The sequence below is a fragment of the Brachionichthys hirsutus genome, chromosome 4, assembly GCF_040956055.1.
Source record: "Brachionichthys hirsutus isolate HB-005 chromosome 4, CSIRO-AGI_Bhir_v1, whole genome shotgun sequence".
NCBI lineage: Eukaryota > Metazoa > Chordata > Actinopteri > Lophiiformes > Brachionichthyidae > Brachionichthys > Brachionichthys hirsutus.
The window spans coordinates 13537285-13563996 of record NC_090900.1 but is presented as its reverse complement, the minus strand read 5'-3'; the positions used below and the strand labels follow the sequence as shown (position 1 = coordinate 13563996).

The following is a 26712-nucleotide window of genomic DNA, read 5'->3' as shown; positions in this document are numbered from 1 at the left end:
AATAGAAAAGTAACTTTTCTTTATTTGATAGTTGTATTCTTGGTCTGCACATGCATACATTTACAGAAGAAATAAAACCTGGTAGGTTAGCTGTAGCTTTATGACGTTAGATATACTGTATCTTCACTTGGTTTATAAGCTATGGAGACATAGAAGTATTACTCAGGCAGATAATAAAGCTGGCCATTTTAGCAGCAACCACAAGCAGAAACCTTTTGCGTTTGCTGGGTTCAGTGGAGCCTTGACAAAGGAATGCACTCTCAGGGCTCACTTCAGTAAAGGTCTTTCAGCCCAGAAAAGGAAAACTAAACCCATCTTCATGTAAAATGTTGTTATTAATTCCCACTCTGTCAGGATTTGGCTTTTAGTTTTCATTCTTGTATTATTAAACTTACATTGTGCCGCCATTGTTAAGGGAGTTGGAGCTCGGTCTGCTCTGTGGAGGGGTCTTGCCATGGGATTTAGGCCGGGGTTGAAGTGTGCTGGGAGGTTCCATACTGTTTAACATCATAGGCAGATCTTTCTCCTGAATGTGAGTCAGAGGCAGCAATGGCTTAAACAGAGCCCCGACCTTGCACTGTAGAGGAGAGATGGATGGCAACATGCTGAAGACATCCGGAGGCAGCAGGCAGAATATTGTTGGATACAGGTCGGACAGCAGGGACCACCACAGGGCCAACAAGATGTGGAGACCTGGGCCAGAATATTCATTTCTCCCTTTCATGCTTTAGGCGTGCTACAGTTGAGTGTGTGTGTGTGTGTGCAGAAAAAACATGCACCTCTACAGTATATCTGCAAGGTTGCAAATACCCCCAGTGAGCACTCAGTGCAGGTTCCTGTTGGGCTGCAGCTGGTTCCTGTTCTGTAATACAGCTACTTCAGTTGGTAACCAATCATTGAGTGATTTAATGCTGTCAACATTAAATTAGAAGGTTTTGTAATCCACCAGAATGTGTGCTTGCATGCAGGTGGCGTTTCTACCAGTGTGAGCAAGCATTTCACATATGGGATGTATACAGTTTTGTACGACTGTGTCCAATGTGTGTACTTTAGTACAAGCATACATCAGTGTGTGTTTAGTGTGCAGGCGTGTGTGGTTTGGATGTCGTACCTGGGAGCCAGAGGTGGTTTGTTGCTGCTGCTGTTGCAGCTGCATTCTCCTCGCTCGATTTTGCTTGTAGTAGTCAAAGATCATCAGAGCTGCATAGACCTTTCCTACTGTCAGTTCATTGGCTGAGGAGAATAGGAGACATAACGTAAATAGACAGGAGGAAACTATGCTGACTCATTCTTCCCTCCATCCATCTTCGGGTTGTCTTGACAGTCATAATTAACGGATTGATTAATTACTTCCCATGAAGTGACTAAAGTTGAGTTTTATCTTTAAAAACAAGTTTTGTGATGGAGCTGACTATAAATGATTTTGTGTACTTTGGTGATGAACACAATTCTTACAAAAAGGTGGCAACAATATTAAACAAACACCTTAGACAGTGTTTACCAAGATACAGTAATTCACTTTCCTCTCTGCTCACAATCAAGATTAAAACTATTCATCAAATACCTTACAACTTAAAATGCATTATAAATTATATTAATATATTATAGTTATATTATTCGTAGTCTTCACAAGGAAATTTAGGGAGGATGTGATGGATTGTTTGGAAGCAGTAAGAAGGAAGTCTTACGTTTGTGTGGAGTCACCAGCAGGTCCATGGTCTTTTGAGACAAGTTGGGCCACACTGTGGACAACTCCTTCTTCAACTCTGCGTCAGATATTCGCTGGGCTACCATGCCTGGAAACCCAGAAATAGAGGAGAATATTATTTAATACAAGTAAACCAATCCTGGTCACAGGCCGGTTTTGGCATAAAAAGATAATTCATTACGAACAGCAAAAAACGAAGAATCAACTGGACTTGTTCGTTTGATTGCTCTTTGTGATTTACCATGATCTGGATGACTGAGAACCTGCACAGACAAGATCATCGATTCTATTTCTGAGACACAAAGCAAGCAAAGTCGTAAATTATTGATTTGGAGAGAATGCACAGTGAAACCAGTGAAGCCAGTGAAACCAGCAGACATACCCAGCACAGCACAAATCCTTCTAATGGCTCTAATGGCTGCCACATTTATTCATATCCAGGTCTGAAAGCAACAAGCAGCTGAAGGTTCTAGAACACAGCTGTAGCTCTGGCTGGGAGGGGTTGGCTGAGTCAGGAGTCAGCTGAGAAATCACAGCATTGATCGTCAAGCATTTGTTTGTATAAACCAGCAGTTCTCAAATAGTGGGGCGCGACCCCCTGGGGGGGGGGGGGGGGGGTATAACCCTCCGAGGAGCATGCTTTTCTTTTGCCGGTGTACTTGACTAAAGACTGATTGCACACCCACTACAGTAGGTGTCAGTGGCGCGTTCATTGTCAGAGTGTGCGCAGGGAGTATTAGCTCTACTATGGTGAAGGTTTGTTTGTTCACTGCGCACACAGCAAAGAGCGAGAGTTATGACGTGACGAGCAGTCAGCGAATGAATGAAACCCTCAAGAGACGGCATGGAAAAATATTTAACAGTGATGAAGAGAGGCGGAGAGAGACGGGGGTAGCGAAACAACCGGAAACTAAGACGAGGAAACCTGACAAAGCGTCTGTAGCGCTTGGCTTCACGGTGACTGGAAATGGAAAACTTTTATTGTCCGTGTCATCACAGTACAAGTACACCTTTGAGAAGGTGCAGAAAGTATCAGGTAGACAGGAAAACACTCGTAGGAGAATGGAATGGCACGACGCACTGGGAATGCGCAGAAATGCCCGGTGCCGCTGCACTGGTCTTCGTTCATCAGCAGTGTCGGTGATTGTCGCTCCCGGGCCCTGGGTTGGTTCTTCTGTGGTTGTTCCTGGGGTTCTGGTGACTCTGCCCTTGTTGGGCCCGGGATGAGGGCTCTTCCCTTTGGTGGAGGTTTCACTTATGCCAAGTCCACCACAACAGCACCTAGCAAACCTCAATACGAGCGTTAACTCCCACCGGTCACTGAGTCAGTGGAGGTTGCTGGGTCAGTGTCTGTGGCGGTGGTTAAAACAGGAGTGCGGCGTCAGGTTTTAAATCATAACCTTAGTTTTCGGCTGTCGGTCCGTCTCCGTATGGGACGGCTTCTGGGTCCGGACCTGTTGGTAACTCCTGGTGTAGTGTGTGATGAATTTCACTGACCTGAGGCAAGCTTAATCTCCAGCGCAGTGCGAATCAGAGCCATCAAGATGGAGGTGAAGTGGACGGTGTTGTCATCAGCGATGGGCATGTTCATTTTGACGAGGCGCTGAGGAGAGAAGATGAGTGGTGATGCAGAGACGATGGATCACTGACTAACAACAAACCGCCCAATCAGAACGTATGGCTCACCCAGAGAAATCAATATGTGTGCTGCTGTGATCCAGTCCCCTGCATGGATTCACCACCCCACATTTCAGAACCTTAAATGTGCTGTACTAACTTCTGTTGAATGTATGCAGGTTTGACCATTTTGGTAAAATGTTCTGGGGACTTGTTTCAGCACACAAAAAGCTTTCTGTACTTACAGAGGGGACAAACTTCACAGTCACATTCACAGCTATTAACTACAGTATGCAATACACTGCAAGTTAAAGTGCACTAGTGCAAGACCGACATTGACAGAAATAAAGGTGAGAGAAGGCGTGTAACTCATAACCATGAAGGTGTCTACAGTCTCAGGAGCTCGACTCTGTGGTTGCCATTTGAGCAATCATCAGCATGGAGTTGAAGAGGTTGGGTTTTCTCTACTTGTACAGTGGCAGCTAGCACTAGTCCTGCTAAGCTTGAGCAGTGTTAGCAGTCCACACAATTCATTAAAGTCGAGTGGAACCAGATACATACAGAATGCTGTGGGATTGTTGCGATAAGAGTTGAGCTCCCCTGAACATAAAAAGCATTCACCTACATGTGAATATCAGTGGCAGTGCAGGACGTAAGAAAGACCAGATTCAGAATGAGACAGCGATGGAGAGCTGAGGAACACACACACGCTGAGGACACACACACACACACACACACACACACACGCACACCAGTGGGCTGCACAATCCATAAGAAAGACAGCAAACAACTGACTGCTAGACACATTTAGACAATATTCTACATGGAAAATAATCTTTTAACAGTAATAAAAAGAGTAGGGATCGACCGATATAATTTCTTCTTATGGCCGATACCGATTGTTAGTAGTCAAGGAGGCCATCCATCCAGTTCACACAATGGTGTTGAAAGCAGAGTTGAAGTCCCCTAACAGGATCCTGGCGTAGGCTCCTGGATAGTGCAGATGCTGCAGGATGAAGTGGAGGGCCAGATTGATTGTGTCGTCTTCAGACCTGTTGGCTCGGTACGTGAACTGCAACGGGTCCAGAAGGGGGGGGGGGGGGGTGACGACGACACGGTGAGGGTCTTAAGGTGGTGGAGAACCAGGCGCAGGACTCCAGGGAGGTGTTAAAAATGTCACCTCACTGGCACAGTGTTTCAGGGTGGAGGGGGAAATAACGGCCCTGCAGCTTTGGTTCAGCTTCATGAACCGTCTGTGCACATCTTGCTCCTGGATGCAGAGTGCAGGGGAGATGGGGGGGGGGGGGGGGAGTGTCTGTGGAGGCCTTTGATGAGGTGCCCTCCATGTTGTGGGGGAGGAGGGGGTGACTGGAGAGTCTGGAGGGGGGGTGGAGGGCTGGGCCATCGAAGCGGCAGTAGTGCATATTTAAATGCTGAGCGAGCGGCAGGTCATTCAGAGAGCTCGGGGGGGCTTTTGGCTTGTAGTCGGTAATGGCCCTCAGCCCCCTCCAAATTGCTGAAGGCTCGTTAGCAGAGAACTGCTGCTGGAGTCTGTGTGAATATGCTGATTTAGCGTTCTTCAGCTCCCTGCTAAACCTGTACTTCACCTCTTTTTTTGCCTTATTAAAGTCTCCAAGAACAATAACGAGAGAATCAGGGAAAGTCCGTTCCAAACACAAAATCTTTTCCGCTAGTGCACGTTGAGCCTCGTGCACATCGGCGTCCAGCGGGATGTAAACAGCTGCCAGGATGAATGACGCGAACTCACGTGGGGAGTAAAATGGTTTACAATGTATGAAGAAGTATTCCAGAGCAGAAGAACAGGGTTGAGCGATGACAGTCACATCGGTGCACCAGTCGTTATTAATGTAAAAACAAACTCCACTGCCTTTTGTTTTGCCGGAGGACCCGGAAAAACTCCAGGTGTGGCGCGTTGTCCGGGATCTGTCCGCAAAGCCACGTCTCCGTAAAGCACAAAACGCAATAGGAGGAGAAGTCCTTATTTCTCCTCATCAGCAGCGCCAGCTCGTCCATCTTGTTGCTGAGAGAGCGGACTTTGGAGAGGAATATTCCAGGTAAGGGCGTGCAAGATCCACGTTGCGGAGGTGGACGAGGATGCCGGCACGCTTCCCTCTTCTCCGGCGTCTCACTCATTTGGCCAAAACATGGACTAATTCCACAGCAGAAACTAAAAAAAACTTGTAAAAGGTCCGTGGGAATAGTTGATCTAAAGTTTAGTAGCTCTTCACGGGTGTAAGAGTACGCAGCACGATAGCACCAGGGCGACCGTAGGAGGCGCCATCCGGAAGTCGACATTCAGATCAAATGTTGTTATTAGGTGGAAATTTGGTTCATTTCTCATTTATCTGAACAGATTTTCAGGAATAAATAATAAATAAATAATATAACAAAATATGACTGACTTATTTTGGCACACTCCTGCAGCATTCTAGCATCCACACAAACACACTCACACACACAAAAACAAATATTTCTAACAGTGGATAGAATAAATGAGATGAGGGAAAGAATGAGAGGAAAGAGTAGCAAGGACAGACCCACACAGAGAAAAACGAATATACAATGAATTACAGCAGAAACGCACACACACACACGCGCTGCTCCACAAAATGAAAGCCCCAACTAGGGCACACCATTCAAAAGAAATAGTGACAGGCAGCAGTTTTCCTCCAGAACCATTTTAATGAATATATTTTTAAATCTATGATATTTACAGGTGATGGGCATTTGCCCTCACAATGTACTATGTTAACACAAACACAAAAGACAGAAAAAATGAGGTAGGGGCTTAGACCAAAAATATGAACGCACTAGCAAAACAAAGAGAACCAAGGTAATACCGCAGAGCACATTGGCATGAGTTCACACCAATGGAAGAAATATTTTTGAGGACAGGGAAGAATGTGGAGGAAGTGGAGGGTCTACCTTGTAGGCGACTCTTGGTGGACATTTCTTTCCCAAACCTAAGGGTGGGGACATGTGGCGCAGCATCTGATACATATCGAGGTACTTGATACGGCCACTTGACAGGGATGGAAATTAAAAAATAAACATAACGTAAAACAAAGAAGGATGGGGAAGTTAGAGAAGGAGGAATGGAACAAAGAGGAAAAAACAGAATAATGGAAAGGAAACACAGAAATCTTTTGTTAATAGATTTCCTAGAGTGAGATGGGAGGTGGATGTCTTCCTGTATGTTGAGGAGCAGGGATGCTGTGAAGTTCGGAAACATGGAATGACAGAGCGTAAGTTTGGTTGTTGAAAGCAGGAGGGAGAGAAGAGTGGATTGACCCAAACATACTGATACTGATGGGAGGGAAGAGAAATGACAGCATTGTAACGGGATGTCTGCCTTAGCATGCCAGCAAACATCCCACTCGTACTTTAACCAAGGTGCACGGAGACAAAGGTTTCAATGCCATCCCAAACATCTGTGGGGCTTTCACTCATAACCTGGCTTTCCACTGGCAGACATCTTCATAAATACATCAAATCACATTTTTCATAAAGGGTTTGATCTGATTCAGATGTTTTAAAGATCTGAATGTAATGATCAAATTACTTTAAAGACTTTTGAGGGTTTAATCTGATGGAATCAGAGGAACTGTACAAAGTCTTCCATCTAAAGGTGGAGAAAGTCAGCATGACAGATGGCATGTTGGGAAAATGGCTTGGCTTTGAAAGCTTTGTTTCCTCTTCGGCATCATCAACCAAAGCCAGTCAGATTGGTGGGGCGAATGCTTGTGTAAAGGTGATTTCATTGGTGCATAGCCATTCAGTTAAAAGTCTCTTGGCATAGAGGTACTCAAAGCACCCTAGTGACGGAAATGTCTGGTATTTTCAAACCTTGTATGCTACCCTATTAGGGCAGTTCTTCCCTAAGCCAAGAGGGGGTGAGATAACACGTAACAAATTGTACATATCCTTATAGGAAATCCGTCCGCTGTGGAAAAAAACAAGCACATTCAGGATAACTTTAATAAAACATTTACAGTATTCAACAAGGTATGGGAACAAGATCTGTGATTGAGACCTCATTCAGTAACCTTCGTTTCAATTATAGAGGAGTGGAATCAGATAAGAATAACTATTCCCTCCACTTTAACTTTACATTTATTCCCCGGAGGACCAAAGGGGGGCTTGAACATACCATGCAGCCGGGTCGTACTCAGCCCAAACCCGAATAAACTCGTCAAGGTGATGCGGCCCCAGGATAGAAGAGTCTCGGGTTAGGTACTCAAAGTTATCCATTATGACAGCCACAAACAGGTTCAGCATCTGAAAGACAGATATTGTGATGTGTTTGAGTTTTAAAGTATTTAAAATGATTTGGAATTTTACAACTAAATAGAAGACTGGCATAATCGGCAGAGCTGTGGAGGCAAAGCAAATATGAACCTGACCTATTTATCACATTCTTAAAAACAAATCACAGTTACAGTGCTTCCCATTAGCTGTCTTTTAGTACTGACCAGGAAGGAGCAGAGGAAAATAAAGGAAACGAAGTAGAAGTACGCAAAATCGCTGCCACACTCTTTTCCCTGGGTCCCTGATCGCTCGTCACAGGCTCGGTGGCTCAAACATGATAGCATAATCTCATGCCAGGCCTCCCCAGTCGCACTCCTGATGGACATAAAACAAAGAGAGAGAAAAACAACTTTGACTGGTGGAACATAAAGGGCTGGCAGCACTTTCTAACATTTGTAATTTACCTTCACAAGCATTAAACAGAAAAGGTTGAATTCATCCATCTTCCACCGCTTATCCGAGGCCGGGTCGCGGAGGTTAAGAGTCTCAGCAGGGATTTCCAGACTTAACTCTCCCCAGCCACCTCCGCCAATTCACTTAAATTGTATTTCTATAGCGCCAGATCCTAGCAGAAAATTATCTCAAGGCACTTTACAGACCCATGTCAACCTTTCGGGCCGAGCCCGGCCAAGGCCCGTGGGCAGAGACCCGGCCACCAGGCACTCGCAAACGAGCCCCAATCCCAGGCCTGGCTCAAGGGTGGAGCTCCGGTTGCGCCATACCATTGGTAGTTGGTAATATGTGGCATTCTGTTCAGATTTACATAAACTCTTCTGGGTTATCTTTAAGTAAATACTTTACCTTATTAAATTAAACAGTAGTAATCATGTGCCAATATATTATGATTAACATCACTGTAAGAGAAGATAAATAATTGAAAGATGATCATTTTAAACATGAATTCAACATGTAAAACAAATGTTACAGTCAAGAGTGATAATGTGATATGTTAAAAAAGTCCCAGCAAGTATAAAAAGCGCCTCCACATCGAGACAGACAGAAATACCTTCTGATCCTGAAAGATGGATAGTTGAGTGTGTTTTCTAGCACACAGCGGTAAGGACAAGACGGACTTAATCTTTTCTCTTTGCCTGAGATAAGAACTGGTCGAATTGACAGTCTGTATTTTACTCTCTATCTCTCGAGAGTTGGAGATCACAAGAGGAACTGAATCTGCTGCCTCGGTCATGGAAAGGCCTGGTTTGCCATAAAGGATCAATTTTCTTGTGATTAATCCTTCCCGGAAAAAGTACCTGACACTCTACAAGGATTTATACTTTCATCTTGGTTGGAAGAAGGAATATATCCCATTCCAAAAGGATTATCCCATTCTAATAGGATTATAACTTTTTTATTCAAGACTCCTCACCTGTTTAACTCTGTCTGGCTCGTCTACACTCCCTATTAGAGCGGTAACGGTTAGGGACTGAACAGGATAGTGTGTTTCATTCTGATTTATTAATTCAATTGGTGCTTTGCCCCGCTTGTTGCGTTTGCTTCCAATCTAAGTTTATAACAAAATTCATAAAATGTAACTCTTATTTTTCCCCTTGACTTCTTCCATGACATAAAATATAGTTCATGCCAGAATAACATTTAAAGGTTCTAAAGGCTATGATAAGTCATTAAATGTTTTCCACCTCACACAAGAAAATATGATGATGTCCTAGAAGTCTAATCTATCCAGATCTCTAAATAAACCTGAGTAACAAGTTGCACCAAACCCAAGAAGCAGTTCACGTAACTGACCCGAACCGTTGTATGTGGTTTTAATGATTGTTGGGTGTCTTTGAGGACCACAGGGGTTAGCAGGGCAGAGGTCAGATCAAATTTAGTGAATGGTCGGGCTAATGCTTCACCAAATCTCAGCCTAAATTGATTCCTACACGACCACAGGTTAAACTCCCCAAATTAAATTGTGAGGATCATTTAACCCGATTGAAACGGAGGGCTGATATCTGAGTTGAGCTGCTGTGCTCTCGTGTAGAGTAGAGGTTAGACTCCTCTCAGATAAATATAAACCGGGGTTTTAGAACAGCAAACAGAGAAAGTTGGAGCCAGATTGACGATGAGTGCTGTTTGTCACGCGTTAGGTCCATGCCTCAGACATTGCAAGCTGTTATAAAAGCCAGAGGTGGTGGTACTAGTGGTCTCTTTTTTTGTTTGTTTGCTTTTTATGATTCAATAATTTTTCCCTCTGCTTGATCCAAAAAAAGAAGGATGTAAAGTGTCCTTAAGGTTTGAGAGAGGCACTTCTATTTCTTCAACCTTTTTCATTGGTTGGTTAGTTTTCAAGGCAATATATCTACTGAAAAAGTAAAAATAAAACAGATTTCTCAAAATCTTTCTAGAATGGGTTGGGCAGCGGTAGGGTAAATAAATCATTGTTGGTGATTCAGATTCAGAACTTTCTTAATTTCATCCAACATTGATAGATATTTTAACTGACATAACTTTTTGTTGAGTTGCTTGTCATCTAGGAGTCCAAAACGATGCTTCTTTTATATAAACTGTCTATATTTGACTGATTTAATTTGCTCAAAATATTTACTGCATGAATAATTATTCATTTACTACCTGAATAGTAGCATGAGGGCTTGGAGAAAAGTGCGGAAGTTGTTGTGGTGATTGATAGCTGTGTCCTCATTCAGATCAATGTTGCCAAACACCTAAACAAGAGGTAAGAAAAATAAGATTGATGATGATTTCTGTTTTAGCAATATTCAATCCACAGCATTCAACAGAGAAGCAACCACTCTGTAAATATCACAGCCTCTGTGACCTCAGCAGAGTGTCATCACCCACCTGCATCCCAATGATGGCATAAATGAAGAACAGCATAGCAATCAGCAGGCAAACATAAGGCAGGGCCTAATGGACAGAGCAAGAAACACAGCATGTGGAATCATGAATTATTTGAATTATATTATCCCAGGATGTTTGAATTACTTATAAGTAAACTTGTCCATGTGGATTCCACACTGTTGTACATATAGTTTGAGTGTGTGCATGTGTGAGTACCTTGAAGGACTGGACAAAGGTCCACAGCAGGATGCGGATAGTGTATCCCTGCCTGAGCAGCTTGATGAGCCGAGCTGCTCTGAACAACCTCAGGAAGCTCAAGTTCAGCAGCCTGTCCTGTTAGACGCAGACAAGACATCAAGAACTTACCCACCAAATATCATCATCACTCACTGATGATCACCCTTGTATCAGGACTCTGTTCAAGGTGGGGTAAACAGTAGTAAAAATACACAAGGAGTGAATACATAAAAGATGCATCAGGTACCCAATCACCAGTGTTTTAGTCATTGAATCAATCCTAACTTTAATTCTGCCTTTACAAATGCTCTGAATGTTTTATTATCAAACTGTATATTAAGGCTCTTGGGATAATTTTAATGATTATTTGTATTTTTTTTTTAAATCAGAATTTTGATCAACAATATGATTTGGAGAACTAGTCTATATGTTTCCAGCAGCTCATACAAACCTGGATTGTGTCTAGTGTGAGGGAATAAAACAAAATATACAGGTGCTATGGTGTCACGCAGTAAGCTAAGATTGCATAAATAAACCTCTCGCCTTCATTGGCCCTTAAAAATCCACTGATTTAAAAATGGGCAGCATGTTGGCGCAGTGGATAGTGCCGTCGCCTCACAGGAAGAAGGTACCAGAAGTTTGTATGTTCTCCCCATGTTTCTCTGGGTTCTCCGGTTTCCTCCCACCTCCAAAAACATGCAATTTAGGTGAATTGGTCTACCCCAAAATCTCTGTAGGTGTGAGTGTGTGCGTGAGTTTCTCATTCAGGCATAAAGTTGACATTGAGCACGGAGGAGTTAGTGAAATGGTATATGTTGAGGAGTGCTCTCACAGCTGCAAGCTGAAACTATGATGTGAAGGACAAACACTATTTACGATTCTCACATCTTAGACTTTGACAGAGGTGCCCAAACTGTTCCCCTAAGGGCCGAGATGCTGCAGGACCAAACACCAATATGTATATACCGAACGCCGATATATATATATATAATATCGAACGCTCGGTCCATATTCTCAAACTTCACATTTTATAAAAATTTCACTTTTAATTTTCATGGTTGGTGTATAAAGATACCAAGAACAATGTATAACATTTTGATGATGATCCAGATCACCATGTCGATAGTGTAAATCCAATTACGATGGGAATGAGCTGCCTAGCGGAGGTTGCCGGTCTCCGAGTGCTTTTCTACTACTGTACCTTTGGCTTGTCCTGTGAGGGGTCTCCACAGCAAGTCAACCTTCTCCACTTCACCCTGTCCTTTGCATCGTCCTCCCCAACACCAGCCACTCTCATGTCCTCCCTCACTACGTCCATGTCTCTTCTCCTGGGTTGACCTCTAGCCCTGTTCCCTGGCAGCTCCATCCTCAGCATCCTTCTACCGATATAGTCCCTGTCTCTCCTCTGGACATGTCCAAACCATCAAAGTCTGTCCTCTCTGACCTTGTCTCCAAAACGTCTAACCTTCACTGTCCCTCTTATTGTCTCATTTCTAATCCTGTCCAACCTGGTCACTCCCAAGGAGAACCTCAGCATCTTCATCTCCTCCACTTCTAGCTCTGCCTCCTGTTCCTAGTTGGAATTTATATTTAATTTAATTATAATGGAATATGTGGTAACAAGTTCCTTAATCTCAAACATGTCACTCATGTTCAAGATGCCATAATATTTCATACACTGAATAAAATAATATGCATAAAAGCAAGATAAATTTACTCACCATAGTCTAGTAATGTTTGGAAGCACAGCATGGCAACATTGATGACAATAGACAAGATGAAAATTGGGAGGGAGAGAAAGGAAGAGAGATATAAAGAAAAGAGTGAAAGACAAGAAGACGAGGAGAAGGGAAAGTGAGAGAACAGTAACAGTCATATCATGAAACTGATACAGCTCAACATACAGGCGAAAGATCGGAGATCATTTCACAATACACAAAGAGAAATTGTCTGGAAAGAGTGAAGACATTTTCTATTTAACTTTATAGCACTCCTTGAGGTGGACCCCGCCTCTATCCAGAATTATTTGATCCAATCGACAAAGAGACACAGTCTTCATCTCCGTCCTCTCCTGCCTTCTAGCTGTGCAGCGTGTCGCCGCTCATCATCATCAACAGCAATGTGGTTTTCACATGAATTGATCTTACATTGATTTCAGTGACCAGGATGTCAGTGATGCTGCCCAACACGGTCACAAAGTCAAATACGTTCCAGGCATCCTTCAGGTAGCTCTGAGAAACAACAACTGTATGTCATAACCTAGTATTTATTATTTGGATATTTAAAGCGCCTCATAAATGTTACTCACTAGTGGACCAAAAGCAATAATCTTGAGGATACATTCCAGAGAGAAGAGAGTTGTGAAGACGATGTTGAGGTTCTTCAGCATCGCTTCATAGAAGTCTGGAGCTCCATGAAACTGAAAGACAGGAGTAAATATTGTGTCAAGCTACACTATCATCAAGCTTCCATTGCCAGCACAATGGGGTCACAGTTCCTGGAGAGGGTTATGAATTATTATTATTATTGTTTTGTTTTTTTGGGTGCTTTGAGCAATCCAATCGAAGTGCCATCAAGCTTCACTATGTGAACGATAGCAGTGGATACTGCAAAATCTTGATGGATAAACCACACTTACCAATTACCACAGCCAGGCTTAGTTAATTGGCATGCTGTAGATTCATAAGGGCAACACAATGATATCATTCTAATCTGAAAGAGCTATTCTTTTCACAAACAAAAAACCCAAGACTCGCCCCTTGCTTCTGCAGAAAATTGTCTCATTTTGGCATAGAATTATTAATATCTTCTTCAAATGTTCTTACCTTCATCATGAGGACCACAGTGTTGAGAGCGATCATGATCATGATGGAGTACTCAAATGGAGGTGAGACCACAAACTTCCACATCCTATACTGGAAGGACTGCGTGTTCGCAGGCATGTAGCGTGTCAAAGGTTTGGCATTTATGGCAAAGTCAATGCAGGCCCTCTGTAGCAAAGAAACCTCTGTGTCACTCTCCTCATTAATCAACAGGATGAAGGTATCCGACCATCCATCTATCGTCAGGTCCATGCTCTACCTCATTCTTTTCCAAGCTGCACTCAGACAAGGCCTTGTCTCCCTGCTCCTGGAAGGTGATGATGATGAGGGCCACGAAGATGTTGACAAAGAAGAAAGGAAAGACTACAAAGTAGACAACATAGAATATGGACATCTCTATACGGTAGCCAGGACTGGGACCCTGGTCCTCGAAGGTGGCATCCACAGAGTGCTTCAAGACGCTGGAAGAACACAAATACGAATACCACTTACACCTAAATCCCTCACACAAAAAATTATAATAATGAAGCTGCTATGTTAGCAGTTAGCAGACAAACGTCTTACTTTACAGTTTTCAAACATGCTCGGAAACATTTCCGCCACTTTTCAACTGCAATTCTACCACCAAAAACATGCAAATTAGGTGAATTGGTGACACTAAATTACTCATAAGTGTGAGTTTGTGTGTAAATAATTGTCTGTCTATGTGTGGCCCTTCGATGAACTGGTGGCTTGTACAGGGTGTACCCCGCCTCTTGCCAATTTACTGCTGGGATAGGCTCTAGCATGGCCCGCGGCCCGGTAATGTACAAAGTGGTTCAGAAGATGAATTAATTTCTCAAAATACTTCTTCCATCTCCCTAGCACACTACTGGCCTCTGTCATCACATTGCCATCTCAATCCTTAATCACTAACATGCTTAACATCCTTCCCATCTCTGTCTGGCCAGCCTGTACAGATCCGTCTCTCCCTCTTTACTATCTAATCTGGCATACAGGTCATCATATGCCCTCTATCAACTCTACCTTTTCCTTGCGTCTCATCTCCCTGTACTCTCGCTTAATCTCTTCTGTCCTCTCAATGTCCCACTTCTTCTTAGCTAACTTATTTTCCTCTATACACTTCTGCACTTTGTGGTTCCACCACAAGGTTTCCTTTCCTTCCAGAAGACATACCCAATACTCTCCTACCTGTCTCCCTGATCACCCTAGCTGTTGCCTTCCAGTCTTCTGGAAGCATATCTTGCAAGATGAGACAGGCTTTGGGTGCAAAGCCTGTCTCACCTCTTCCCTGAAAGCCACACAACACTCTTCATTCTTCAGCCTTCACCACTTTGTCCTCTGTTCGGCCTTAGTCCTCTTCATCTTCTTCACCACTAGAGTCATCTTCCTCACCACCAGCCTATGTTGGCTGGCTCCACTCTCTCCTACCACAACCTTACAGTTACCAACCTCCTTTAAACTGCTCCATCGACATAAGATGTCGTCCACCTTTGTGCTCCTACCTCCACTCTTGTAAGTCACTCTATGTTCTAGTCTCTTCTGGAAATAAGTGTTAACTACTGCCATTTCCATCATTTTGGCAAAGTCCACCACCATCTGTCCTTCTTGGTGATATATTCCACGGTGATCATTTGACCAGCATCACATGTAAGATCCAGTAGAACATTTTACAGTTATACCATCAAATTAATCTTGACTTACGTTGGCCAGCCCTCCCCAGTGGACACAGTGAAGAGGGTCAGGAAGGCCCACAGCACATTGTCATAATGGAACTCGTATTTTTTCCACTCTCTGGGCATGGCGGCCACCTCGTCTTTGTCATAGTCCAGGAACTGTCCTCTGACAGATATGAAGGCAGTTTTGTCAAATTTATCAGATACAGTTGATAACTGTATCTGACAAATTTACAGTTGTATGAAATGCAAAGCACAGATGTACAGTAGTGGATTTCGACTAACTTGCAGTCCTTCTCCAGACTCTTGGATTCATCTGTGCAGTAAAAGAATTTTCCCTTGAAGAGCTGAACCGCGATAACAGCAAAGATGAACATGAAGAGGATATAAACGATGAGGATGTTCAGCACGTTCTTCAAAGAATTGACCACACAGTCGAATACAGCCTGAAAAACACAGATTATAACAAAAACCTCTATCTATTAATTGGGTTCACAAGCAGTTTTATGATGGACATGGCTGTTCTACCATCATTACATTTATATAGTAAGTTAATCATAAGGATGACCTTGAGTTTTGGCAGGCGTTTGATGGTCTTGAGAGGCCTCAGCACACGCAGAACCCTCAGTGACTTTATAGTACTAATGTCTTTGCCTTTGGTCCCCCTGTGGAAAGCAAAAACAGTTAGATCATTCATAAATACATGCTCTACTGAATGTTTTTCTACCTTTCTAATATGGCTTCTATTTATTTCTGCTGTTCACGTCAGGTCTTTGGCTGTGTGAACAAGATGAATAGGGAGAGATGATGGTGCAGGAAGTGAACCAATGTGATGGGCTGAGTTGCGTATCCTGTCACTCACACCTCCTTTAGTAAATACAAATGATGAATACCATTTTTTCTATACATTTATATAACAAATGGATAATGGGGTTGCTCTAAGTTAGTGCCAGCATCACAGGTAGCAATGAATGAAATGCCACTAGATCTAAGAATCAGCTGATGACAAACTACTGGGTTAGTTTACAAGGGCATGGAGACTCTCGCCCGACAAATGGGGTACTCAAGGAATGTTGAGAAAATGGAAAGGGTAGAGGTATTTTTGCCAAATAAGAATGGCAGTAGCAGGAGAGTTTGGAATGGGTGGATTGAAGTTTTGCCCCTCTGTATTGTGCCCAGATGTAGGGCCTTGATTGCTAGAGTGGCCAGCTGGAGGAAAGAAGGCTGGAAGACGTGAAAGAGTCGCGGAACACAAAAACATATGCAGGTGAAAACTGGCAGTGAAGGTGCCACACATCTGTGTCACCTTGTAGTGTAGTCACAGGCTGAGGTTCACCAACATGAACTCCATGTGAAATTAAAATGTACAGATTTAAATAAGAGGCAACACCTGGCTGCACAGTCGATGCATACAGCTGAAGTGTCGGGTGGGCACTGGAATGTATTTTGATCAGTCTGTATATCTATTGTCATCTATGCCACATCTGTCTACAGTTTTTGGAAATCATCAGGGGGGACCTCAAAAAATGCAACGTTAAAGAAAATAGAAAACCTTTCCTGTTTAGCTGGATCCATGTCAACATTTTATGGGTTCTTTTATGCAGTTGTGATTGCAAAGTAATTGTGACAATCCTAACTGTGGTAATGGATGGTAGTGTATAGAAAGGAGGGGAATTCAGTGTGAATAGATGGCATCTGTCATGAGGACCAACACATGAGGAAAGAGTTGGTTTTACAATAACCATTAATTGACAGGGTTCATTCCAAAATGAAATTTAAATAAATTATGACTGCCACAAACATTATTGGATGTTAATTAAATTACCTAGATTGGTAAATCTAGGTAATTTAAATAACTCAATATCCACATTACTCTTTGACGTCAAATGAAATTAAATATAGAACCATATGAGTCTGATTGTCCTGTTTAATAAAGCATTTTGGAATGAAACGGAGAACCAACAATGGAAGGAAGAAGAAGTTGTCACTTTAAAGATGTCAAACAAAGGCTACTGTCACGTGAGAAAGGCAGTTGATTCACTGGATACGTGAAAATTGTCTAAGCACAGGAAAAAGAAGGAAGAGTAGGGAGGTCTGGATTTGAGGGAGGGGGTAAGGAAGATGGTGAGGGGTCAGGGTGTCATAGGAATGTTCCCCACCTGGTCACACCTTGTTGTGATCTACTTGGGGGGGGAAAACAGTGGTAAAAACAAGGTACAGCACATTTATGGATGCTTTACACACACAAGCAAATTAAAATCCTACGTTTGCATCAAATGATAACGCCAAAGTTTATATTTATAAAAACAAATAATTTTATCTATATTTAGGTTGGTAGCAGACAACTAGGTGAGTAAATACGAATAAGGAAGAACAGGTTTTATTAGGAGCAGGTGACACTGGATGCTGAATGAGCATCTGGCTTCTGGCAGCTAAGCTACAGGTTATGACTCAGATGTTGATCTTTAATTGTGTACTACCAAAACTTCACAGCGGCAACCAAAACATTTACTAAAATAAGTGAATGCCAACGTAAAGTGCCTCATAGAACATAATCTAATCGTAATCCAGTCCTGAGAACTAGGCTGTCACTAGCATATGAAGGGAATATTTAAAGGCTTGACCGGTTCCAGTATATGAGATGACACTTCATAGGTTCAGTTTTGATGGTTTGTAGTCCAACACACAGGCAATCGATCAAACAGATTGCAGGCATGACAACATGCATGTAGAGTGAATGAGAGCTTTCTGATAAAGCGGACCTCTCTGTAACCGACCACATGGGAGTGACCTCTGAATTTAAATTAAAATGACAAGCCATCAAATTTAATTTAGTAAATTTAATAAAGAGCAAAGACAATCATAGTGATGGAGATCCAAAGTGTTCAATACAAAGTGTATAAATCAGAAAGAAAGTATTTAGAAAAGGTTGTCAGTCACTGAAAGCATCATGTATAATATTTATTTAGGGATGTTATTCAGCACAGCAGCAGTGGAAGCAAAGCAACATCTCCTCATGATGGTGAGTCAGAGAGAAAACGAATTGTCCCGGAAGATGAATGGATGTGGTTGTATGGTCTGTTGAAAGTCAATAAAGCTAACAGCAGCTAACAGCACGGATGCCGTGCAGCAACATGCATGCTAAAATGCCAGAGACGATGGCTATTCCGGGGATGTTCCCATGGCCTCCAGCAGTGGCTGCTGCATCAGAGAGCCTCAGCTGAATGAACTACAGAGTGTGAAACTGATGCTATCATTTCAGTCCAAGCATAGCAGTGATGAAGCAAAGTGCTGATGACGACGCCTCCGATCAGAGGCTCGGGAAGATAAGGATGCCAAGCAAATGAAAACCTGTATGTGATGGGAGTGTGTCCCAGGCACAACCGAGCCATGATGCAGGAGACACCCAGATGCACAAGTGATTTCACTTCATCAGCCACATCTTACAGTCTTTAACAGGAACAGCTAATTACAGTTACTATCTTGTTTTAAATTAATGTAGTAGTTTTTAATACAGCCTGCTTATTTCCAGACCAAACCAACTTATTTAAGATTTCTTGACAGGTAAAATGATCATGTTGTATAATTTCACTAGTATTAAGCCATTTTCTGCTCATATTCATTTTATTTTATATATATTTGCAGTGTAACAACATTTCCAAATAAAGACGCTATGCATGTTTGTTTTTCAGAAACAAAGGAATGCAGTATTACATTATAGTTTTAGTTGTTCAGATGAGCGATACCCTGAAAACACAGAACTGATATATTGATTTATTTAAATTCTTATTTTTTGAATTTCTGACAAACTAAATGTATTTGATCAGAACTGAAGTGTCTGATCAAGTACTGGACGTCAAATATGAAAATTCTATATGGTTTATTTTTTTGTGTTTATCTCCTACACCACTGTTGGAATTCATCAGTAGACTACTAGAACATGTTGGCAGACTCTTCTCAACTGAATTGACTGAAACTTCTACTAAAAGAACAAGAGCAATATATTTTAGACGGTAGCTCTACTGACCGTATGACCGGTCTGGATATCGGCAGAGGTAAGACTGAACATGTGAGGAAATGACTTGTTTTTACAGTTTAATTTATGTATGTTTCCTCTCCCACATACATACACACAGCATGTGTGACACAGGCATGATGAGAGAGGTAGAGGAGGCATTACCCCATGAAGCTCCTTCAAAACGATCCCAGCAAAGAAACAGGGAAGAGAAGGTGTCAGTAAACACATCACTCACACACACACACACACACACACACACACGCACACTTTTATTCTTACTGTATATATGGTCATTTATAACACACAAAGACTTGAATGCTTGTTTCCTGAAGTTCTTGTGTGATGTATGTATAAATCAGTAACAGCTGATGATCATGAGATCAGCAGCCTGACAGAACAGGCTGCAAGACAAACAGTGAGCAGCTTTGAAAGCTTGGTGAAAGCATCCTTCAGTGTTATTACAGATCACGAGGGGCCTCATGTACAAAAGGTGTGTATGCATAAAAACCTGGTGTACGTACATCCATGGCTGGCGTACGCACGTTTTCTGGATTTGAGCGCACACTATGTTTCAGTAAGAAATCCACGGAAGTCTTTGTACATGAGGCCCCAGAGGTATCCTCCAAATCAGATAATCAGGATTAACTAATAATATATGGAGAATTCAAAATTGGTGACAAAAATGTGGGAGACTTACGAAAATGCAAAAGCCACCAGCGCCCCACTGACCACTATGAAGTCCAGGATGTTCCATAGGTCTCTGAAGTAGGATCCAGGATGGAGCAACAGACCAAGGTCCACCATCTAAACCAAAGACAGGATGAGAAGCCTCTTTTACACTTGACCTGCCAAAGTTTTCCAGGAAACTCACTGGGAGGGTTGGGCATGTTGCAGAACAATAAATAGTTTATTTCCGAGAGGACCTGTATGACCTCGGGCGGAAGTGGCTCCGTGGGTTGGGCCTTGGGTTGGGAAGTGGAAAAGTCCACCGGTTCAAGTCCCAGTCCAGACGTAATGAGGAATGTGTGCTGGTGGCCGATCATGGCCCCAACCCTCTGGGGCCCCTATCCATATATGCATGATGCGTGTGGTCGTTTCAAGGGGCCCTTGTACTTGGGTGAAAATTTAATTTCATTGTGTGTTTGCAGCGTAAAAAGTGTTAAACATATAATGAGAATAAAAGCTTACAGATCATGAGGGGCCTCATGCACAAAAGGTGTGTATGCATAAAAACCTGGTGTACGTACATTCTCACGTCAAAGTTCGGATGTATCAAGAGCGAAATGACCGTGGAAATGTGCGGTGCCTCAAGCCTCATTTCGTTTAGCATTACAAAAAAGGCGTTCTTCAGCATGTTTGTGGATCATACAGGAGCTAGTCGACAGATTGTGATAAACTTGGTGAAAGAGAGCGCAAGTGGCAGAAATGTAAGCACTGGCCAGTCAATCCTGATAAAGAGGTGGAAAACCAGTCTAAGGTGGTACCTTACTATCAGTTGATGTGTTACATACGGACAGAATTCAAGGACACTTCACCCTAATAGTGTGCAATTCAAAAATGTTTCTCCAATTTGCATGTTATGAAATTTTAAGGCAGAACTGAACATAAGCAATTTCTAAATTTTAAGTTTGCACACTTTTTTTCCTAGCAGTGAGGGTGTCTGTGCTCCTGACTCTTCCACTTCAACAGAACAATGGCAGCCATTCTCATGGGGCCCATATCTTATTACTACCTCCGCCCTTTGTTTGTCCGTCCATCCATCCGATCGTCCGTCTCTTAGCAAGATAACTCAGAAGGTTCTGGACGGGTCTGGATTAAATTCCCAGGAAATGTTAGAAGTCTTACCAACAATGGATTATTTTGGTTAAATCCACAAGAGACCCTGGATTCTGGATAACTTTGAAATCTTTGTTAACATTGCAAATTTCAAAATTTGGTCTGATGGTTATGGAATTTGACACAGTCATGTAGGGTGGGGATCTCTATCTTACTACCGAATTTCATCTTGATCGGATCCAGAATGAGGTCGGTAAAGAAATATTTAATTTCAACATTGAAAACCCCTTTTATGGATTTAAAAATCAGTGAAAAATACACATCAATTTACTTTTCACAGTTGATGTATAAAGATACCAAGAACAATTTATAACCTGCAGTCAAACATATAGTCTGAATAAACTGTAAAGATCCAAATGAAGTAGAGGTCCTGGCACTGACTTCCTTAATATCCTCAGCCCATTCACCTTCACCACTCAAGTACTTTCAGTAAGGAGGAAGCATCCTGGCTCTAATATATCCAAATTAAATACAGAATCATCACAACAATGAGTCAAATAAGAGACTATGAAGGCATGATGTTCTTACCTTGATCACCAACTCGAATGTGAACACGCCAGTGAAGGCATAGTCCAGGTATTTGAGCACCTGTGAAAGAGAAAAATGAATAAACTGACTCTCCTCTTGGGTCAAGGCAGATAAATAATCCAATGGAAGGTGTTCAAAAAAACATGGAGATTCACATCTAAGGGCTAATGGCACGACCTCCTCAACAACTGAGACAGGGCTTTAAAACATTTAAACCAACCAACAGCAAACAAGGAAGGACAATTCATGATAAGTGCACTGATTATCTCACATTGTTACGAGGAGCATTCGTCCAGACAGGGTCCTCTGCTGCCAAAGCGATGCTACTCATCGCTATGACGACAAGGATGGACATCTCAAAATAACGCAGAGTCACTATGTAGTGACATAACCGCCTCACCCTGAGCAGAGAAAGGTGGGGAGAGACAGGGGTGGGGTGGAGAGGTAATACAACAAACATTAGGAGGCGAAAGCAGCTAATCTCTTCACTGTCTACGTTTCGATACACACATCTTTGCTCAGGGAACTGTGTAACACTACCCAGAGGTACACACTGAAGTGGTTTTCAATTGTGTTTCCATCTTATTCCTTGCTGTTTCTCTATTTTGTGGATGATTGCCCTCCCCTGTTATTTTTGACTGTTCTAATGATTACTGGAGACACACGTAGGATTCCTACCACTAAACTGCTGAACTATTATTTACTCTCTACTTGTACTTGGAATCTTTTACACCAAAATGTTGCTTCTACATAATCTCTGGTAAAAAGCCAACTGTGAATAACCTACATCAAAAATGAATATCATTGTGGACTGTGAAGCAGCTTCTCATACACAGTAAACTGCATTTATAATATGTGCTGAGTGTGTTCGAATTGATCTGTCTGCATCTGAGAAGCTTTATGTGTCTGGACCTTAGCACTATCACTGAGGACTGAACCCAAAGTCTAATATTCAAAAGTCTGGCCTGAAGTGAATGATGGAGAACCCTTCTCAACATATCTCAAGTTTTTAGAAATTATTTGAACACTGCAGCATAATAAGAGTGTAATAATGTAATAAAGCAACCGATAAGTAGCATGCAGACAAGAAACATATCATCGACAGATAAAATATAGACAATACAAAAAAGGAAGAAATCCATGAGACAAGGTTGTCATTTAAAAGGAAAAATGAAGACATAAGGTATAAAGGATGTCATACAGTAAAAACCAACCTGCCTATTTATTGATGGTTGTTGTATCGGTTCACGCAAACAGTAAATTAAAGCAGGGGCGGCGTAACTCACGGGTTGGTCTGTCCAAACATGAACATGGACCTGTAAGGCAGGATGGGTTTGGGTCCACTTTGAGCCGCACCCTCCAGGGTCTTCTCATTCATTGGCATGGTCTCACAGTCGATGCTGTTCACTGGGAAGACAGACTGATTACAGCATCATGACGATCCTGATGGTCACGTCTCAGCTGTTTATCAGGAGGGACCTCGGAGTTAACACAGACATCAGAAACAGCTGCACCCACCCGGCACACGTTAGATCGCATCCCTGTGTCAACAGTTACTGGAAGTAGCTGATAATGTGGCATCAGGCCCCAGCCCTACCAAAGCATCTGCTATCATTAGTAGATATTGATAAATCTCTGAATCAATTCGCTAATTTCATCTTGAATGACAGCTTTACTAAAGGCATAAAATGCAAAAAAAAAAACTATTTGTGATTTTTCATTTTCAGTTTGTGACCAACATCTTACCGGTAATACTCGTTTCGTTTTCCAAACTTTTATTCTGTCATTATTAACTCATTGTATGCCATTGACTTCTAAATATGTTTTTTTTATAATACAAACATTCACTGCTAACATTGAAATCTGCTTCAGAGCCATTGACTCTATGAGCCGTTGAAGAGAGGCCTATAAAATGGTAGAAACATACTTTTTTTTTCATGATGAAAGAAAATACTTTAATCTTTCATTTGGTAGATTTGGTGTTTGCATAGTCAGAGGAAAGAATATTATGAGGGGCTTGGAAAATTGGGCAAAATTAGCAAAAACTGGGGCATTAGCATATAGCTGAGCTGAAAATTGCTGGCACTTAAAGAGTTAATATACCAAAATATTAATATACTCCAAAAATGTTTTTAAATAGACATTTAATAAACATAATAATGTACTAAACAATAAAGAGTGATTCCTAACGTAATTTCTTTGTTTTAGTTTAGTTCTCCATGTGCATGCTGTCGTCCTGTGGAACATACACTGTATGAGGGTGGTGTCTCCAGGTGGGAAGGTGACAGTCACAGGAGGAATCTGGATGGGAGTCTGGGCAGTCCGGCTGGCATTTCTCTGGTTGTCGGAGTCCTCCAGTCGGTCAGAAGGCCAGTCGCCCGCCCCAGAGTCCTGCTGGGGTGACATGGCCAGTGACTCCCCCTCTGAGTCACCGAACCTCTCCCTGGAAAAGATAAAGCATCCCTGATTTTAACATCAATACATCTCACCTTGATCGCCTGGAGTTAAATGACGATGTGGTGCGTACCTGGGACCGTGAGTCTTTTCTTTCTCGCTGGTCTCTTCTTTTTTTACTGTGGATTGACCCCTGGACCCCTGAGTCCGATTTTTCCTCCTCTCACCACTTATGCCATTGTCTGCTGTAGAATTTCTGTCTCCATCCCTATTTGTTGAGCGTCCGTCTTTATGGCGGGATCTTCGCTCTGCTTTACCCCCACTGTTGGCGGTCCCGTTGCCCCCTCGTCGATGTGAATGATGATGGCGATGCTCTTTCTCACTCATGACTCCGCCACTTTGATCCACTGAACTCTGATGGTGATGCCTCCTGCCTCCCTCTCTGCTACGGGACTCGCTCTTCCCATCTTTGCCGCAACTGCCCTCATGGTCTCTGGAACAGCTGTGACGGATGCGGTGGCCCCCATCCTTACTGGTGTCTCCATTATCATTCATCTCTTCTCTCATTCTGGCCTTGTCTCTGTGGTGGTGGTGGCGGCGGGGGTGGCAGGACACGGGAGGAGGAGGGTTAGCGATAGTCTCCATCTTCTCTGGCACGCAGGGCTTGTTAGGGTGGTGCGGTTGGCTGCCCAGCAACGGCCCGTCACAAGGTTCAACAACCAGTGGCCGGTCAAGATGGGTCTTCATGTCAGGCCGGATGTGGAGGGCCGAGGACAAGCGGAGGCGCTCATCGGGCTCCAGCTCACAGTACAGAGCCTCGCAGCTTGCCCGGTTCTGCTTCCTCAGCTGGTTAGCTCTCTGCTCCCACACCGACATCGTCTTTGCTGACTTTTGCTGCTCCTTACTAGCAGAAAAACCAGAAAGAAAATCCAAACCACATTTAAATCTTACTGTTAAATGTAGCTTCAAAATGTTGTTGCTTTACATTGTTGCTGCAGTTCTCTAGACAAAAGCATTTCCGATGAATACTGGTAAGCTGTGTCAGGGTTTGGTTTTTGTAGGTTTATTTTGATCATTTGTGTTCCTGTTATTTCTTGTCATTCATTCTGTTCTCTCTCTCTCTCTCTGCAGTGGGAGGACAGATTGGCAGAGCGGAGCAGATTCACCTGTGACCCATCTTCCCCTCATTTTGACTGCTCAGCTGCTCACCATGCAACATATTATTGCTTTGTCCCTCCTGCATTTCCCCGTGCTATGAATCTTGTGGTACACAAATTCGTACTTACCTTGAATTTGTGTAGGCTGTGATTTTTTTGTTTTGCTATTGGACATCCAGCCCGTCTCCCTTTAGAGATTGTTGTGACTGTGAGTTTGGTATTTTATTTTTGCATTTCCAGTCCTATTTACTTTGTTTTTCTTTTGGCTGCGATTTCTTTTCTTTTTTTGTTATTGTTTTTGGACGTCATTAATAATTATTATTAATGAGGTGTCAGGCTTGATATTCTTTCTGTGGGTGTCCTGTGGTCTTGTGTACTTGCATATACAGTACTGATGAACAGTTTGTCAGTTAACATGTTAATTGCACAACAAATGAGTCCAGAGTGTGTATATTCTTTCTTTGCGTGTGTTGGGTAAGAAACAGGTTTCAGAAAGCTAGGGAAAACATTACAAGAAATTAACTTACGCAGTGACGGAAACGTTAGCGGCCGACATGGGGCTGACCTCCTTTACCTCCTTGGCCTTTTGGAGGGCTATCTTCTTATTGATGGCCTCCTCTTGCTCCTCTTCATCCTGAATAAGACATGCAAAAACATACATCCATACATGCATGCAGACTATAGACGTCCTTTCACATATTGTGGCCTTTACTGAACATTACGATGACCTTTTATTTTCACCGACACGGGCAGCAACATCATCAATACAGTCAGACCCAGTAAAATCGAGCAGCCGGGAGAGCTCAACCTGGACTAACACCACAAATCCTTTTCATTCAGAATGAAATGCCCTTTTATAAAGTGCTACAACACCAGCTATAAATAATGTACCTTAGTGAGTTCCTGGGCATTTGCAAGGTTATCGACAGCAATAGCCAAGAAAACGTTGAGGAGTGTGTCTAGTTATTTGTAGACTCAGGAAAAAAATCAAATGATTGATGAGCACATAATAAATATTAACAATTGCATCAAATCAATGATTTATACTTTCACAGTGACATGAGGCAGCCAAAGGTGAATCTACTTGAGTCAGTTGGGCAGGATACAGTTTCCGAAGAGCGTGAGAACTATGAAATAAATGGAGGAAAACATTCCCCCATGGACACCTCCCTGTGATTCAATCCCGTCATACATGACTGCATTCCAGTCCTCCCCGGTGAGGATCTGCAGGAGAGACAGAGAGTTGACGCTAAGTCCAGCCCAGAGAGGGAAAGAGGAAAGCATGATGGAGTTGACCTTTACCTGGAAGACGGTGAGAATCGCTGCAGGGAATGTGTCAAAGTTGGTTGTCGGTGTTTCATCTTCAAAATTAAATCTGCAAGTGGAAGCAAACAGAATGTCATCAGCCACCAAAGATGCATTCACATTCACCCCGCCACTGTCTGGAGGATGTTATTGTCCTCTTCATCAGGCTGCTGCACATTATTCTAGCGCAATATATGCCTGTTATATTTGAATGTTGCCAATACTCCAAACAGATGCTGCAATTTAAATAATCTCCAATATTCATTAATCAACATTTTGT

The 26712-nt window shown here is 42.6% G+C and overlaps 1 protein-coding gene across 1 annotated transcript in view; it reads right to left on the bottom strand.

Annotated features, from left to right (window-relative positions):
• The window catches only part of LOC137918163 (voltage-dependent N-type calcium channel subunit alpha-1B-like), a 57445-nt gene that overhangs the window by 5603 nt on the left and 25130 nt on the right, over positions 1-26712 (bottom strand). The window contains exons 15-44 of the mRNA XM_068760915.1: positions 26430-26502; positions 26234-26351; positions 26019-26086; positions 25655-25761; positions 24104-24916; positions 23826-24019; positions 22863-22983; positions 21848-21977; positions 21577-21636; positions 19910-20016; positions 19375-19386; positions 17354-17374; positions 15763-15859; positions 15480-15640; positions 15223-15360; positions 13778-13979; positions 13522-13686; positions 13005-13115; positions 12844-12927; positions 12747-12749; positions 10676-10792; positions 10460-10525; positions 10232-10323; positions 7819-7969; positions 7497-7624; positions 7193-7289; positions 3206-3311; positions 1689-1796; positions 1112-1233; positions 396-577 (exon numbers count right to left, since the gene is read on the bottom strand). Of these exons, the coding sequence (XP_068617016.1) occupies positions 396-577; positions 1112-1233; positions 1689-1796; positions 3206-3311; positions 7193-7289; positions 7497-7624; positions 7819-7969; positions 10232-10323; positions 10460-10525; positions 10676-10792; positions 12747-12749; positions 12844-12927; positions 13005-13115; positions 13522-13686; positions 13778-13979; positions 15223-15360; positions 15480-15640; positions 15763-15859; positions 17354-17374; positions 19375-19386; positions 19910-20016; positions 21577-21636; positions 21848-21977; positions 22863-22983; positions 23826-24019; positions 24104-24916; positions 25655-25761; positions 26019-26086; positions 26234-26351; positions 26430-26502 (3954 nt within the window). The remainder of the gene's footprint in view (positions 1-395; positions 578-1111; positions 1234-1688; positions 1797-3205; positions 3312-7192; positions 7290-7496; positions 7625-7818; positions 7970-10231; positions 10324-10459; positions 10526-10675; positions 10793-12746; positions 12750-12843; positions 12928-13004; positions 13116-13521; positions 13687-13777; positions 13980-15222; positions 15361-15479; positions 15641-15762; positions 15860-17353; positions 17375-19374; positions 19387-19909; positions 20017-21576; positions 21637-21847; positions 21978-22862; positions 22984-23825; positions 24020-24103; positions 24917-25654; positions 25762-26018; positions 26087-26233; positions 26352-26429; positions 26503-26712) is intronic.